General features: G+C 35.2%; 1 protein-coding gene and 1 pseudogene across 3 annotated transcripts; one reads left to right on the top strand and one right to left on the bottom strand.

Annotated features, from left to right (window-relative positions):
• Positions 1 to 2486: 2486 nt before the first annotated feature.
• On the top strand, positions 2487 to 12325 carry LOC102593300 (phosphoinositide phosphatase SAC6). Of its 3 annotated transcripts, XM_015305112.1 has the most exons (22): positions 2487 to 2576; positions 2649 to 2710; positions 3625 to 3791; positions 3888 to 3971; positions 4412 to 4539; positions 4643 to 4734; positions 5586 to 5643; positions 5798 to 5854; positions 5934 to 5967; positions 6084 to 6164; positions 6412 to 6518; positions 7449 to 7535; positions 7630 to 7707; positions 7936 to 8006; positions 8094 to 8192; positions 9004 to 9103; positions 9702 to 9810; positions 9913 to 9985; positions 10373 to 10466; positions 11111 to 11203; positions 11757 to 11823; positions 11965 to 12325. In XM_015305112.1, exons 3-22 carry the CDS (start codon positions 3644 to 3646, stop codon positions 12093 to 12095), a joined length of 1791 nt encoding a protein of 596 aa, XP_015160598.1. In that variant the 5' UTR covers positions 2487 to 2576; positions 2649 to 2710; positions 3625 to 3643; the 3' UTR covers positions 12096 to 12325. The 3 variants fall into 3 exon arrangements, with proteins under 3 accessions (XP_015160598.1, XP_006340833.1, XP_015160590.1); XM_006340771.2 differs by lacking the exon at positions 2649 to 2710; XM_015305104.1 differs by lacking the exon at positions 2487 to 2576 and having other exon boundaries at positions 2583 to 2710.
• A 1962-nt stretch (positions 12326 to 14287) lies between these two features.
• LOC102605348 (rubber cis-polyprenyltransferase HRT2-like) lies at positions 14288 to 15389 on the bottom strand (annotated as a pseudogene).
• Between the last annotated feature and the right edge of the window lie 942 nt (positions 15390 to 16331).

Here is a 16331-nt window from a genome sequence, read left to right on the forward strand (position 1 = left end):
TATAGCATACAGTTGACTCGTATGGATATTGTAAATATGCATTTGCTGCATCGAGAAGGAAATGTTTAATTAAGAAGAAGAGAGTGAAGTGCTTTAATATAGATGTGGAGCACCAACCCTCTTTTTGAATAAATTGAAACTCGTACGAGGAAGTATTAAATCATGATCTAAAACCTAGTATTCTTTGTATTTCAATTTATATGAGTTAGTTTGACTTGATATATAGTTTAAGAAAGGAGGAAACACTTTTAAATTTGTGGTTTAAAATAAGTCAGAGACATTATTGCTACGGTTGCATTAATTAGTTAATTATGGATGAAGTATGAACAAGTTTGATTCCTTTATGGGAAGAGCAAAACAACGGAGGCGAAAGAGTACAATTATAGAGGTAATATATTTATTTATTTTTATTAAACAAAAAAAAAAAGCTACTTTAGTTTAACAACAAAAATATATTAACAAGAATTATGTATTTATTGTTGGTATAAATTGAAATTTTCATAATAATTTGTTGTTCATCTTTTATCAATTATTATGCATATATTTTCAAAATTTTACTATTTTTTGAAAATACAATTGATGTAATTATAATTAAAAATCGTAAATAAATAAATTTCCACTTACTTTCTACTTAATAATTTGTCTAATTCACTTCAATTGAATGTCTTCTCATATATTTCAAGGCTTAAATTAATTAGATTATCAAATAATAAACTTTAAAAAGACATTATATTTGGATATTTTCTAAAGCATAACGATCACTACAATATTATTGATTTAGACCTATTTTGTAATTAAAAACAAATTAAAAAATAATAGTTTATTTAGCAAACTAAATTAAGCGAATCTTTCCTGTGGTAAATCATATGGATCTTTTTAAGAACCACACTTCATTCTAATATATTGTATTGCTGTGATAAAATGTTTAAACTAATAACTCTTGTAACTTGTATTACTTTCTCTGTGTGTTCCCTCTCTTTTAATTATAGAAGAGGGGTTGATAGAACAAAAAGAATTAAGAAGAGAGTACTAGGGTGGAGAACATGATGTCGGACCTTTTTATATAGAAATCCCACTTCGAATGTACTGCATTATTTATTTGACTTATCAAAGTTTTCTCGTGAGCTTACTGATAAAAGAACAGTTCAATTCTCAGTACAGCACCTCTCAGATGCAATGTACATTTTGGTATGGCAGAGGGCAATAAAACTGAATCTTCTGCCTGACAATAACACATCTTCCATTTGCTAGAACATATATTCATTAGTTACTTCCTACAGGTTTATAGAGCTCACTCTGTCAAAAGGAAAAGATTGAATCCACGAATGAAGTAGCACTCGAACTATGAAGCAGTAGTTAATATCTCGCATTAATATCGTGATAAGAAAATGGACCTTGAGCCTAACTCAACTCAAAATATAGCTCGGAGGTGAGAATTTCCCAAGACTGTATAATGAGATCAAGTCCCCAATCCCACCACCAATATAGGACTCAACAATATGGAAAAATGCATCTTTTGGCTAGCAGAGGAAGGGAAGGTTGGGAAAATCACAATCTTGAATGAAATGCTTGAGCTTTGCTGAAACATCACATATTAGAATGCTTCATAGTTTATATGATAGATTTAAGAGCATCTGTTCATTTTTTTCCCACTTTTTGTTAAGATATCGTTAAAAACATATAGCATACCGTTGGAAACTAGGAGCGTAACCATGCGTTTTTTTTACTTCAAAAAATTATACGTTAAGAATTGATTCGTATGGATATTGTAAACATGCATTTGCTGTATCGAGAAGAAAATGTTTAATTATGTAGTTAATAGTTGAGTGACCGGTCAAAAATGATTTTTGCTGTGACATAGCTATAGCTTCTTTTTATGTGGAGTGAGTGAAGTGTTTGACATCTGCATTTGCTCAAATTTCAATAGATACTGCATTATCTGCATCAGTAGATATAGCTTCTCTGGCTTAAAGCCGTACGATCCAACTATCTCTTATACCCCTAATTGGCGCTGGGTAGTTTTAATTTTGGCATTTGTCACAACTCTCCATGCTAACAAGAAAAGGGTCAACCTGGTAGCACATCAATGTTTTGATCAACCAAAGGCAATCTCAAACATAAGAATACAATATTTTTCGAGAGGCAGAAGGCTTAAGAGAGATTGAGAGCTTCTCTATAAATCATCTTTGCTTGAGTGTCTGTAAGCCCTACATGTGGAGCACGAATGATTTTTTTTTTTTTTGAGTAAATTGAAAAATCTTATAAGAAAACAATAGATCACGACCTAAAACTACACAAGTTATTACAAACATTTTTAAATAATATATTACCTATTTAAAAATTAGTATTAAAATAGTATAAATCACAATTATTGATAACTAAAAAAAAATTAAAAAAAATTGAGAATTTTTATAAATTTCTAAATCCAGGTGCCTGATTAAAAATTTCAGTATATAAGAAGGTGACATGCAGTATTATAGGGCATTGCAGCGACATCTAAGGCATAGTTCGGTAGTCCGTTAACTCTACGCGAATCACTCCTTTAGTGCCATCTGTGTTTTTCCGCCCAAAAAATAGTGAGTAACGGAAGCTAATTGTATTTTTTCCATCTTCTCTTCTTCCCTTTCTTACAATTTTCTTGATCAAAGCCCTCACAGACTGTAGATTCGTTACTTCCCTTTTCGTTTCTCAGGCAAATTTTCTTACTCAGGTATCAAAATTTTGTCACTCTCTTGGATTTAATCATCGGTAAAATGGGGTTTCTTGATGAATTCATACAGGTCAATAACTTTTTGGGACTTTCTATGTCAAGAATGTTGTTTCTTGAGATGACTATCTTGTTTCCTAAAACTAGGTTCAATGTCGGAAATATTTGAAGGGGTAACTAGGTTTGAGTTGTTGTTGATTCTTGGAAAGAACAAAAGTTTTCTGTTTTCTATTTTCAGTCTAACAGGATGGAAATCAAGAAACTGCCGATGGCAATTACTCCCTTCCTTTCAATTTGTTTCTGCGGTTTTGAATTGATATGGAGTTCAAGAAAATAAAGAAACTTTTGAATCTTATAATTTTTAAGTAAAAAAAAAGAAAAGAAACGTTCTTGAATATCTATCCGAACATAAGTTTTATGTTTTCTCTCATTGTATGATTTTCAGTCCAACAGGATGGAAAATCAAGAAAATTACTCCCTGGTTTCATTTTGTTTTCAAGAAAATAAAGAAACTTTTGAATCTTGTGTTTTTAAGTCAAGAAAAGGAAAGAAACATTCTTTTTGAAACAACGTGAAAAAATAAAGTAAGACAAACAAGTTGAAACTGATGAATTACTTTAATGTTTTCCGAGGAAAGAACGGATTTGAACTTACACACATAATTTCTGCATTATTTTGTTCAATTAATTACATAACAGAGTTGCTCTGTTTGCACTACTAATTGCTAAGGATGTCACAGAGTGTACGTATGTTGACACATCCATATATATTACTTGTATAATCCTAGCTGCTTAATTCTTACATGTGTTGCAAGTATCAGAGATTACAATTCTTGTGTTGGTTTGTTCTATATTTTGCATATCCCACTTAAATTGATTCGCAAAGGTGATGGTTTGGTAATAAACTTTTTGTTTCAGTGTCTGTAGCATTTTAATTATGATGGAGAAGGGAGATCCTTCACAGAAATTATATACAAGGATGCGACTTTGGGAATTTCCAGACCAGTATGTTGTTGAGCCTACTGATGGATCCTGTGGTTCGTGCTTGGAGATCAGCCGCGTAGATGGGTCTGTGAAACTAATAGGTTGCTTCTTTTCCTCTTTCTGAATTTCTTCCGGACTTAAACCATTTATTAAGCTAATGATATTTATTTATTTTGGGTACTTGTTCTCTATGTCAGATGAGGTTCCAGAATGCAATTCGGTTCGTGTTCCCAAAATTCAGAAAATATTTGGTGTTATTGGCATACTAAAGCTTTTGGCTGGTAAGAAATTTTAGGAAGAACTAAAATATCAAGATTTTATTTTTTATATTTCAATAGCAGGTCAGCTCTCAGACATACATCAATAAATCTTACATTATCAGAAAAAAATTACCCTTTGTTGCTCATTCTCATGAAGATTTTGTTCCATAAAATGACTCACACATATACAAAGTATATACCAATGTCTTGGTTTTGCTCAATTATGCATTTGACAGATATCTTACATCTCAGGTATTGAGCAAAAGCAGGACTATGAAATTTAAGGCAAAAAGTTTGTCATGTCATTTAAAAACATTTTTTTGACTATTATCCTTTTCTCAAAAGAAGATTGAAAAGACATAACATGGTAGAAAGAAGTTGGAAGAGAAATATCAATTATGCATTTGATTGGTTGATATTAAAGCTTGCTCTGATCTAGTGTCTGCTGCTCTTCTGTTCAGGTTCATATGTACTGGTCATAACGGACCGTGAATGTGTTGGATCCTACTTTGGGCACCCTATCTTCAAAGTTTCATCGATGAAATTTTATCCTTGTGATCAGTCTCTCAAGAACTCTACTGCTGAAAAGGTAGGTTTCCAATTTACTATTTAATTTCCTACCCTATTTCTTTGTAATCTCATGCTGGTGTCTTCTATTTCTGTTCCTATAATCTTGCTTTGGCTTTTGGCAGAAAAACATGGAAGCTCAGTTTTCGGCACTGCTTAATGTCATAGAGAGGACTCCTGGTCTGTACTTCTCTTATGATGTCAATATAACATTGAGGTGAATTGTCTTTACAACCTTCTGACTACTTGTATGTTGCCTTTTTTCTTTTTTCCTTGTCTTGGGGTGCCATTAGAAGTTAACTAACAGCCTAGCTGCTTATTAAAATAAAATGTTATCATTATAATACTACTAAATTGTGTTTTAGCATTTTGGAGGATCTTTTTTTCCTTTTTACTCATTGAAAATTTATTTGGTATAGTGGAGGAGATGGTATCTCGAGGTTACCATCAGTAGCATTTACATAAATTTTAAGCCCTCAAAGTCTTCTTCCTGCTAGCGGACACTTATTTGTTTATCCTATGCTTCGCGATGCAATTCTACTTAAAGTTGAGTATTTGCCGTTGGGCATATTGCTTGTCAATGCTGGATGAGTTGTAAAACTCTAACTCACTTGATTGTCTTATTTTGGGATCCTATGTGTTATGTCTTCATCAATGCATGAACGATGAAGTTTAGTTGTTTGTTCTTTATGAAGACTGTTGGTTAGTGTATACCAGGCTACTTGTTTGAACTCCTCTATGCTGATCTCATATCATTGAACCCCTGAGAAGATTTTAGGTTACTTTCCTCAACAACATATTAAGGCAATTTCTCTTCTTCTTTTTATGTTCTTTCTTCATCATCTTTCTGTATGGACCTATTTAGGGTACCATTTTTAGAGGTGAATTTTATGAGTTAAAAGAACTTTTAAAATATAAAGTATCATTATTTGCAATTTGGAAGTGTTACCTTCTGCTGCCCACATGGAATTTACTTGACACATTCATATTCTTGATTATCTTTCATCTGATAGCTAAGATATCACGGTGCAGTGTTTAACAGAAAGAAACTTATGGTTCACACTGCAGTGCTCAGAGACTGCATGATTTGGGTGATGAATCCAAGATGCTTCCTCTCTGGAGACAAGTAAGTATTTTAGATGACCTACTGCTGTGATGGCGGCGTAGCTCTGATTGCTTATATTTATCTAGTACATGCAGTAGCTTTCTTGCTTCCGTTATGTCTTAGTTGGTTGACTAGAAACTGTGATTCAAATATTGCTTTAATTTATTTTATGCAGGCGGACCCTCGATTTGTTTGGAACAACTATATGATGGAACAACTGATAGATAACAAGGTCAGGTATCTATGTGCTTTGGGTTCATTTAATTCTCCCATTAGAGTGTTGACTCATTTGTTATGCCTTGCATTTACAGCTTGACCCGTTCTTGCTTCCTGTTGTCCAAGGCAGTATCCTTGTAATTCAGTTAAATACATGAATTTTTCAAGTAGTGTAGCTACTTTAACTCCTGCATAACTAGAGTTATTATTGTTACATTTTGATGAATACCTTAACTTATCATAAGGTTTTCACAATTTCCAAGCTGCAATTGGAAAAGACATTATTGATGTTACGCTGATTGCTAGGAGGTGCAACAGAAGAGCTGGTATTCATTTCTTTTTCTTGTTTATTCTCTCAACTTTGCAATTTGATAACGCACGGTGAATGCAAGTAATGAACAAGGTTGCAAATATTGTTATGTGTTTTATGTATAGTCATCCATTCTCATCAACTTGTCTATGAGCTGAATGCAAATTAATAACAATTCATGTTGCAACTTGCTCCATGTTATTCAGGTCCTCTGTTTATTTAATTTCATTCTCTTGGTTACTGCAATTGGCTCGTTAATGTAGGCACTCGAATGTGGAGAAGAGGGGCTGATTCTGATGGATTTGTTGCAAATTTTGTGGAAAGCGAGCAAATTATCCAGTTGAAAGGGTATACAGCATCATTTGTTCAGGTACACTCGCTCAAAGTTTGATTATGACTTTTTTCTACACTAACAATCTTGTTGCTCATGAAATACCCTTTTATACATATGTAGATAACTGAGGGGGATATCTAAAAATTCTGTCACAGTAGAGTTTGATGTTGAATTGATATTGCTGTGATAAAGTGTTGAAACTAATGCCGTAACCCTTATAACTTGTATTACCTTCTCTGTGTGCAAGTTGTGTGTCTGTTCCCTCTCTTTTAATGATTGAAGAAGGGGTTGATCAAAAAAGAGAAGAAAAAGGAATCGAGAGTACTAGGGTGGAGAACATGACGTCGTCAGAATAATGAAATAACTAAATCAATTATCAAGATGATTTTTGGTGTTCGGACCATTCTATATAGAAATCCTGCAATATTTATTTGACATATCAAAGCTTTCCCGTGAGCTTACTGTTGAAAGAACAGTTCAATACTCAGTACAGAACCTCTCAGATACAATGTACATTTTGGTACGGCAAAGGGCAATAAACTTAATCCTCTGCCTGACAATAACAAATCATCCACTTGCTAGAACTTCCATTAGTTGCTTCCTACAGGCTTATAGCTCACCCATCATAAGGAAAAGACCGAATCCTCAAAGAAGTAGCACTCGGACTATGAAGCAGTAGATAATATCTCGCATTAATACCATGATAAGTAAATAGACCTTGGGGGTAACTCAATCCAAAAGCTAGCTCATGAGATGAGAATTTTCCAAGACCATATAACAAGATCAAGTCCCCCATCCCCAACCAATATAGGACTCAACAATATGGAAAAGTGAATCTTTTGGCTAGTAGAGAAAGGGGAGGTTGGGAAATTCACAATCTTAATATAGATTTACGCTCATTTGTTCATTTTTTCACTTTTTGTTGAGCTATTCTGTTATTTCATTAAAATTATTGCCTTTTTGTAGGTCAGGGGCTCAATCCCATTACTATGGAATCAGATTGTTGATTTGACATATAAACCCAAGTTTGAGATAGTGAGAATTATAGAAGCAGTTGAGTAGCATTTCTGCCTCTTTTAGTTTCTTGATTCTGTAACACACTTAATGTGCTTTTCACTCTTAATGACTGTTGTGTAACATTCTGCAGCCTAGAGTTGTTGAGCGGCATTACTTGGACCTGAGAAAAAAGTATGGAAATGTACTATCAATTGATCTCGTCAATAAGGTATAATATTTCAACTAATTCTTGGTTTTCGAACTAGTTGATATATTAGAAAACATAGTTTGATTCTCTTCTTTTTTTGTGCATATGTAATAATAACTCGGAGGCAGTCTGGTCTTTGATCTTTTTAATGTGATATGTATGAAAAACATTCTATGTATTTTACATCGATATATCTAGACAATTTTATCTATCGTCCTTAACTTTTTTTTTATCCAAAATGCTTATCAGCATGGAGGAGAAGGACGCCTATGTGAAAAGTTCGCAAATGCAATGCAGCATGTTGCTGCTGATGATGTGAAGTAGGTTTCTAATTATTTTTCTTGTGGTAAATCATATGGATCTTTTTAAGTACCACACTTCATTCTAATATCTTATGACTTATGCAGATACTTGCACTTTGATTTTCACCACATATGCGGGCATGTTCATTTTGAACTCCTTTCTATCCTCTATGATCAAATTGAGGATTTTTTCATTAAAAATAGGTATGTTTCTTCCGAGTGTAGATCTATATATAAACACACACACACACATATGTACCCATCTTGTATAGAGTTTCAGTTTCCTCAACCCCTCACTAGTCGTAAATCATGTGGGATTACATGAAAATATGCTCTTATTTCTGAATCTCATCTACCTGGAGAGGGATGATAATGGAGCTGGGATGTGCGTGGACCCAATCTAGCCAGACGCCATTGGGCCAGGCTTGGTCTGTAAATCGTGGAGGGTTTGGTGGGTTAACCATAAAGAATTTTAACTGTTCTTTTTACTCTTTATTCTTTCTGGGAGGACAAACCAGTTAAACCTGGCTTACCAAGAACTAGTAAAGGAATCCAGTGTAAGTCAGCATGTTACACTTTCATAGAATGAACTATTAGAAACAAATAAGTGAAGTTGAATGTGCCATTTCATGTTATACATCTCTAGAGCAAAAGATTATGCCAAAACAACTTTATGCATGAAGAGACAGCAGCACTAGTAGCGAGGAGAGAGCTCTTTTTCTTATTTGGTTTGAAAATTGGGGAGAAACTGAAAATCTAAACCAAATAGAAGACTGTATCAGGAAATATTATGAGAAAGAGAGAGTGAGAGAGATGGGACTGATAACGATTAATTGCATGGTGTTGTTTAGAGACTTCAAATTTGCATCCATCATAAAGTAATGATTTCTCTTTGGTGTTTTGTCAGGAACAGATACGCTTTCTTTACCACTCTGTTTCTTGTAGTATATAATTGTTGACTGTTGTTTCACCTGACCTTGATGTTAAATTTGGATTTCTTATTCTCATGGTATAGGTATTTTCTGTTAAATGAGAAAGGTGAGAAAGTTGAACTGCAACTTGGAGTTTTGAGGACCAACTGCATTGACTGCTTAGACCGTACAAATGTAACTCAGGTACCTTCCCTCCTGTGGAAACATTACTATCATTGGTGCTTGATGTGGATGCATATAAAAGACGAGTTTCATTTCTTAGTTCAGAGAGGAAAATACTGACATCACAACTGCTTGTGCAGATTTTCCATTTAACTCTTTAAGAATTGTCGATTGTGGAAGGGTACAACATAATAGTCACTAAGCTTTCTCTACTTACCTTTGGGTGCCTATTTGAATCTCCTTCACTAGCTTCAAAATATTCAGTTGACAATTTTTCTGTACATAGACATGTTAACTAGAGATGATTTGCAAGTTCATAATTTGTACTGCCTTTCTGGTTCTAGGCAGGCTTCTATTGAATGTCCCGACTGGGAGTGAATGTTACTTCCTAAATCTAGAAAGTTGGAAGATTCACTCTGGCTTAATAATTGACACTGTTTTCTATAATTATTCATTTGTTGGTCGTGGGACTGGGATCAGGACAGGAATGGTTGATATGGTTGTGCCTTGGGACTTAAACCACTAGAGAATCATGTACCAACTAATAGATTCGGATCCACTTTTTTTCAACTTCTCATCACACTTTACGGATGCCCTAATTGATGATGTTTGTTTGCAGAGTATGCTAGGTCGGAAAATGCTCGAATTCCAACTGAGAAGGCTTGGTGCTTTCGATGCTGAAGAAACTATTAGCTCCCACCCCAACCTTGACGAAAGCTTCAAACTCTGTGAGAAGTTTTTGATATCTGTGTTAAAGCTTCTATGCTGGATAGATATTAAGCTTCTTTATATTGACCTGTTTATTCTTTTACCTTAAAATCTATTTGCAGTGTGGGCCAACCATGGGGATGATATAAGCATCCAGTATTCTGGTACTCCAGCTTTAAAGGGAGATTTTGTCAGGTAACAACTTTCTTGTTCTGCTTAAAGAAGATGGTATCATATGAAGGCAGCATTAGTACAAAACATATTTTTGGGGATTGCATTGATATAAATGCATAGATAGTAGGATCCAAACCCTGACAAAGTTCCGAAATCAACGAACAATATTATATAACCATCATTGACATTGGTACTAGTTTTTGGCCAATTACATTCATATCAAGAGTAAGAATCTGGGATTGGATCTTTAAATGCCAACTGCACAATTCCATCGATAGTTTATCTCGAGATCATGATGGATATAGCATACAACTTTATAAGTTGTAGTAAAAAAATTGATCTTACGACCTCAAGCTTTTTCTTTCGCCGATCAATGTCACGATATCAACACTGTTGTTTGATATGCAGATGTGGTCACAGAACAGCCCAGGGGGTTCTCGCTGACGGATGTAATGCCCTAACACGATACTACTTGAACAATTTTGTTGATGGTACTAAACAGGTAATGATGCTTCTTTCCAGCAATTAGATTTTACTCAGGTCTGTACGTCATATCAAGTTGGTAGCGTTCATTATGTGCTGTCACTTGCAACTTGGTTTCATACTTATTTCATGTATGGCTTTTCCTTTCATGTCTTGCCCAAAAACTTTCTTTATTCTCATTGGAGAAAGACTCTCCCGCGGCCAGGTTTTACACATAGGGCCAGCTGCTTTCTTTATATCGCTTGCCCTTAGTCCGTCTAGCGCCGTTCGTGATCCCCACTTCACTCCTATTCCATTCCTTTCGACTCGCAATCACAATAGCCGTACAGTCGAATGGTTGAGTTAGACGGGGGGATAACGGTTGAACTATCAAAGAGGTTCGCTACCAAAGAATTAGGAGTTATAACATTCATAAAAGAAAGAAAAAACCAATATAATGCAAGCCTTCTGCAAAGTATTAACTGAACCTAGTATCATCATTTGCAGTGTACTGCCATTTTATTGGATTAGTTTCTTGTTGACTTCTAGGTGATACTCTCATTAAGAATGTTTAACCTGTTGTGTGTCCCAGTATCTAGGTTGGAATTGGCTGCAACAACTTTGAGCTTCTATATTTCCAATTTGGACACTGAATTCGTTTATGCTATTTTTTATATCATGAAGGATGCAGTTGATTTATTGCAAGGACACTATATTCCAGCTGTCTCTCGAGATATGAAACCATCATCCCAAAAAGGAAGCATTGAGACTAAAGCTGTGAGTCTTATTACTTGTTCTGCTGTGATCATGCTTAACATGCTCCTATTTATCAGATTCCTGTGATTAGACCATATTGACATACTAAATTATTGACTTCACCAACCCTCTTAATTGCATCTGCAAAGTTGTTTTGACTTAAGACCGAAGTGTTCAATCTATTGACTAGTGACCCGTCAGTCTTATTCTTTTCTTTAACTTTAGAGGATTGACAAGTTTATTATTTTACCAACACATAGACTTGGCCCAAAGCATATGCTAGGTCTTTATTGAAGCCAAAAAATAAATGTGTTCCTTATCGGCTTAATTCTCATTCGATTTTTTATCCAATTAGCTAAATGATGAAATTTTCTGTTTCACGGTATCTACTCTCCAGCCATTTAGTATGACAACCCTTAATCAGGGCTTATACAATGTTCTTTTTACTTCTTTGTATCTCATTCCCTTTTTCCTTTTTAATGAATATAGTCTTAAATGTGCATTATTAACTTTCATTACCATCCGTTGTAATCAAGGCCTACACTTGCCTAACAAGTATCTTATGTGATTACAGTCGTTTCCTCTGGCATTGGCACTAATATTGACTGGGTTGTTCTTTGCAATGTTGTCGCTAAGGAAAGGTGAGTTGGCATAATTTGAATGTGTTTCTTATTGTGCTCTTCAACAATTATCTTTGAAGGTGTGTTAAAAGAATCCAAATCCTGTTAATGCCTAACAAGTATCTTACCCATGTTTCCTGTTTTGTACTTCCCTATCTATAGTTCGGCATGATCTCCGGAGTCTGCTATATGCAGTGGTTTGGGCAAGCATAAGTTTGGGCATAGCTGCATTTGTGAGAGCCAATGGTCGAATGTTCTGTAACAGGCCTAGCCTGCACCAATCAAGGCGTTGATTTTGGGTTCAGAATGCTTGGTAGGAGCTATGTTTGCTAGAATTGCCAGATTTTTCATATGCTTTGTAAAAAATTTGGTTATTGTGTGTTCTTTTCATGTCTTTGATAATTTTCTTTTTGATCATTCATTTAAAAGGTCCTAGTTACATGATTATTTGTATATTGAAATGGTTCTGAGTTGATATTTCTAGAAATTGAATCTCGGCTTCGCCATGATTTGGTAACTGTTACTGTTACTCTCTAAGTTGTATGATCTCTATGTTTGTCTTATGATCCTTTCTCCTTGATGCATTATGTCAAAGTCCCAAAGGAGGGCAAAGGGTGGTGGTTTCAGCTAGTTCTGGAAATGTTATGTCATGTAGTCATCCTACACAACATTTTTTTTTCTTTTTTTATGTCATGTGCGCCAGTTTGACCGCACGTGGTCTATTCTATTAGGTATCTGCTACCTCCCACCAAATAGGCATCTTGCAACTTTACCCACCAAAGCACATAGATAAGAAGAAATCACCTGATGTTTTTGTCTTTGTTGGGATCTGAACTCTGGTCTCTCATGATTTTTGCCCACTTCATTGACCATTAGATCATACTCGTGTGTGCAAACATGATGTGTATTCAAGGAAATGTTGTTTCTACTAAACGAGGTAAATAATTTGGTCAAATTAGATCCACTATAATTTAAATCCGAACATTGTGGCATCCAGATGAAGTATTTTTAGGGTAAACACTTACTTGGCCTGCTTCATCTGTTCCTAATAATGCTTCAGAATTTATTTCTACTACTGAGATAAACAGCAGAAATATGATAGTTGTAAAAAGATAGCTTTGTAGCCTTAAATACATTACTTGGGATGACTTGGAATGGCATAGGGAGGCCAATAGAGGTGAAACTGGATCTTATAAGTAACAGTGATCCCAGACAGATCCACTGGAGAAGATGTCACGTAACCTTGAACAAACAGAAAATCACCAGTTCCTCCGACAACAGGATGGTTAGATGGCTTTGTATTGTGTGTGCCTCCCACAACTGATATTGAGCCTTTGTAATGATTCATCATCAAAGTGATCTTAGCAATAGATATGCTCTGCAGTCCATTCAACGAGGATGTTATCGATGTTCCTTCAGCTGTCCCAACTATCTTTGAGTTTGAGTTGGCTTTTAGAGTTAAGGGATCTTGGAACACATATAAGGTGCCAAAAGGGGTCGTGGTTTGGCTTATGGACGGTCCTGCAACACCATTCACTATAAGATATGCTGTTTTATTTATGGTTTCGTGTTGAAAGAGAGTAAAATGGATAGATTTGAGTTCATGGTGATGGTGGTGGTGGTGAGAAATTGAGCTAGCCTCATGAAACAAGAGGACGAAAAGAAGAAGATACGAAAGAAAAGAAAAGTAGCATACAGAGAGAGCCATTGTAGTCTAACAAAGCAATATGGTTCTATTATAATACAGAGGTTACCACCTTTTCCTTTTTTTTATAATAGCAGTGTCTATGCCAGTTTGTATGCACTTCAACTATTTCATTCGGTGCCTGCTACTTTTTATTAACACAGTTATCAAGTAACTTTGTCCACCGAGGGTTAAACAAATAGGAAGAGATCACTTAACTTTTACTAGAAATTGAATATTGATCTGCCATTTTCACCTACTTCATGAACAAGGACCCACCATTGACTTCAAGTCTTACCACAGCCTTTGGGCATGGAATTAATGAGTCCTGCCATGGCTTTACTTGGAAGTTTCAAAGTCTCCAAGCAAGATGACTGAGATGGACAGAATCTCAAAAGTATTTTCGTGAGTGGTAACTTTTAGGTAAAACGTTATTATCATGAAGAAAATGAAGTCAATAGAAGAGTTTTTCCACCATGCCCTAGTACGTGATGATTGGATTATTAGTCATTTATCTTGACAATTTTGGCACAGAAGGACCAAATTATTGTTCATTTTAATCCAAAAGAAATTTCTTGGTGTTGAATATTGTCTATATGACTTAAAAGAAAGAAATGAAACAGAGTCAGGGCTGAACCTGAGATTCTAATTACAGAGCCAACAGGTATAACCAAGGGCTATTTACTAACATTGGCCTATGAGGCTTAGCGAATTTTTAAAAAAAAAATGTAATTAAAGGAACAACCAGAGCTTACTCTATAATTTTGAAAGAATGACTGATCATCCTTAATATCAGAGAGTCAATAAACTTAGAGATATTCCCTTTGAAGCATTGTGGACATTAGCAATGTTGAATAATTGCAACTACTGATCTGAGGAAAAACTCGGTAAAATTCATTTAAACGACTCATAATAGCAATCAGTTTACAACTTCTTTTCCTTCTCCAAATGAGGATACAGTCGCTGGAAGTTCCAACACTTCCCATACCAAGTGTCGTAAACCAAAATCAGGAAACTATACCTTTGGGGAATACAGTTTGTAGTCTGCCAAAAGAGGAATTGCTAATGTGAGACGCACCTGAAGTTCGGATCAGAACATCAGGATCAGGTGCCAATCCCATGTATGCCTCTCTATATCTACCAGCTTTATGACATGATCTAGCTGCATTTTTTCTTCAGTTATTTCTGCATTTTGAGATTGGTTCACATTTACTTCTTGGATTTCGTTCCATTTCTAACGGTGTGCACGATCTCATCAGTAGACGTGTAGGCCACACAGATAAGGAGACTGCTCTTGGTGTTTTTGGCAGTGACTTGCATCACCTTCTCAGCTGCAACTCTAACCGGCTCGTCAAGAAGCTTCAGGTTCCCCACGAATGGATTCCCACTCCATATTCGTTGATAACAGTTTCTTGCTTGAGTAGTCCTTCGATTTTCTCCAGCATTAAGTCCATCAAGTACTGAACTTCCTCTGGGCTTCTTCTGAAATTATCAATGTTGAATGCATATATTGTCATGTATTTGACACCCAATTCATAGCAATACTTGAGCATGCACATGAGAGTCAAAAATCCAGTTCAGCAACATTCCATTGTATGGCATACCTCCGATGCCCATCCAGAATAAAGGCGGTGTGGTTTGGAATTGAACCACCGATAAAATGCAGAATAGAAATCTGTGCATATTGACGAATGAACTAGCAACCAACCCCCTTGCTAAACCATCAATTGTCTTCAACATTTTTCTAATCCCAAATTCAAATAATTGTAGTTCAAGTGTCAAAACCTGCAGTCAACATTCATATAAAAAAGAAAGAATATTAGGACTCCAGACATAGACGATTCAGAATGCATCAAAGTTTCCAAATGCTTAAGGATTTTTATAGACAAACGTCAATAACCATGACGAATTAAGATTACCATTCAAAGGTGGTTTCTTTTGGGTCAAGACCTCGATATTTCCTCAGACTCGCACCAGTAATATGAGATTATACTCAAGATAAAGATTGTATATAAAGTACAAGAACGGTAAATATTGAAGAAAAAAGAGTAAACCAGAGAGGTATATCAAACAGAAACACCCCAAACATGTTGCTGGAGAAGGTATTCGAGGGGACACTGAGATGGCCGAAAGCTGGAGAATGATGCTTTTAGCTAAGTAAATGTAAAAAGCTAGGGATCTCTAGTTCATTAGCAACATCCTCCATGTGGTCGAATTATAAGGGCCTGCATTTACATCATAATACAATTCAGAGTTTTGGTCTTTTACCTAAAATCGACCTAAATTCCAAACCTCAAGAATCTATGTATTTGTTCCTTATGACTTGCAGAAAGAAACAAATAAACATGATAAAGGGGAAAGTAGATTCTCTAACTATATCTAGGAACAAATCATCAAAATGGAGGGTCATTAACACTAATCCAATTTAAGGGCTTAAGCTGAAGCTAAAAACAATTTACGTAGTAAACATGACAGTCTTCCAATCTTCTCTAGTTGCAACGAAATAGGAGGGGTTAAGCAAGCATCAGATTAATCTTTCTCAATCCACAGACTATATCAGTTAAGTTTTATAAAAAAAATTTAGCAGTTAAATGTTAAGAAATCACCACCAACTTAATTAATTTCCAAGACATTTCAAAGAAGAATCTAGAATATTCAAGAGTTATAAAGAAATAAAAGAAGAGCTCTAGAATGAGTATTCTAGAGAGAAAAGTCTAGAGTTGTTCTAGATAAGATAGTTCTAGAAATAGGAAGTTAGAAGAACATTCTAGAATGTAGTAGCAAAACCCTTAGCTAGATTCTTCCATCACCACCTATAAATAGAGGTGGTCCATTTGAGTTGTAA

Source organism: Solanum tuberosum, unplaced genomic scaffold (assembly GCF_000226075.1).
Source record: "Solanum tuberosum cultivar DM 1-3 516 R44 unplaced genomic scaffold, SolTub_3.0 scf00020, whole genome shotgun sequence".
NCBI classification, from domain to species: Eukaryota; Viridiplantae; Streptophyta; class Magnoliopsida; order Solanales; family Solanaceae; genus Solanum; species Solanum tuberosum.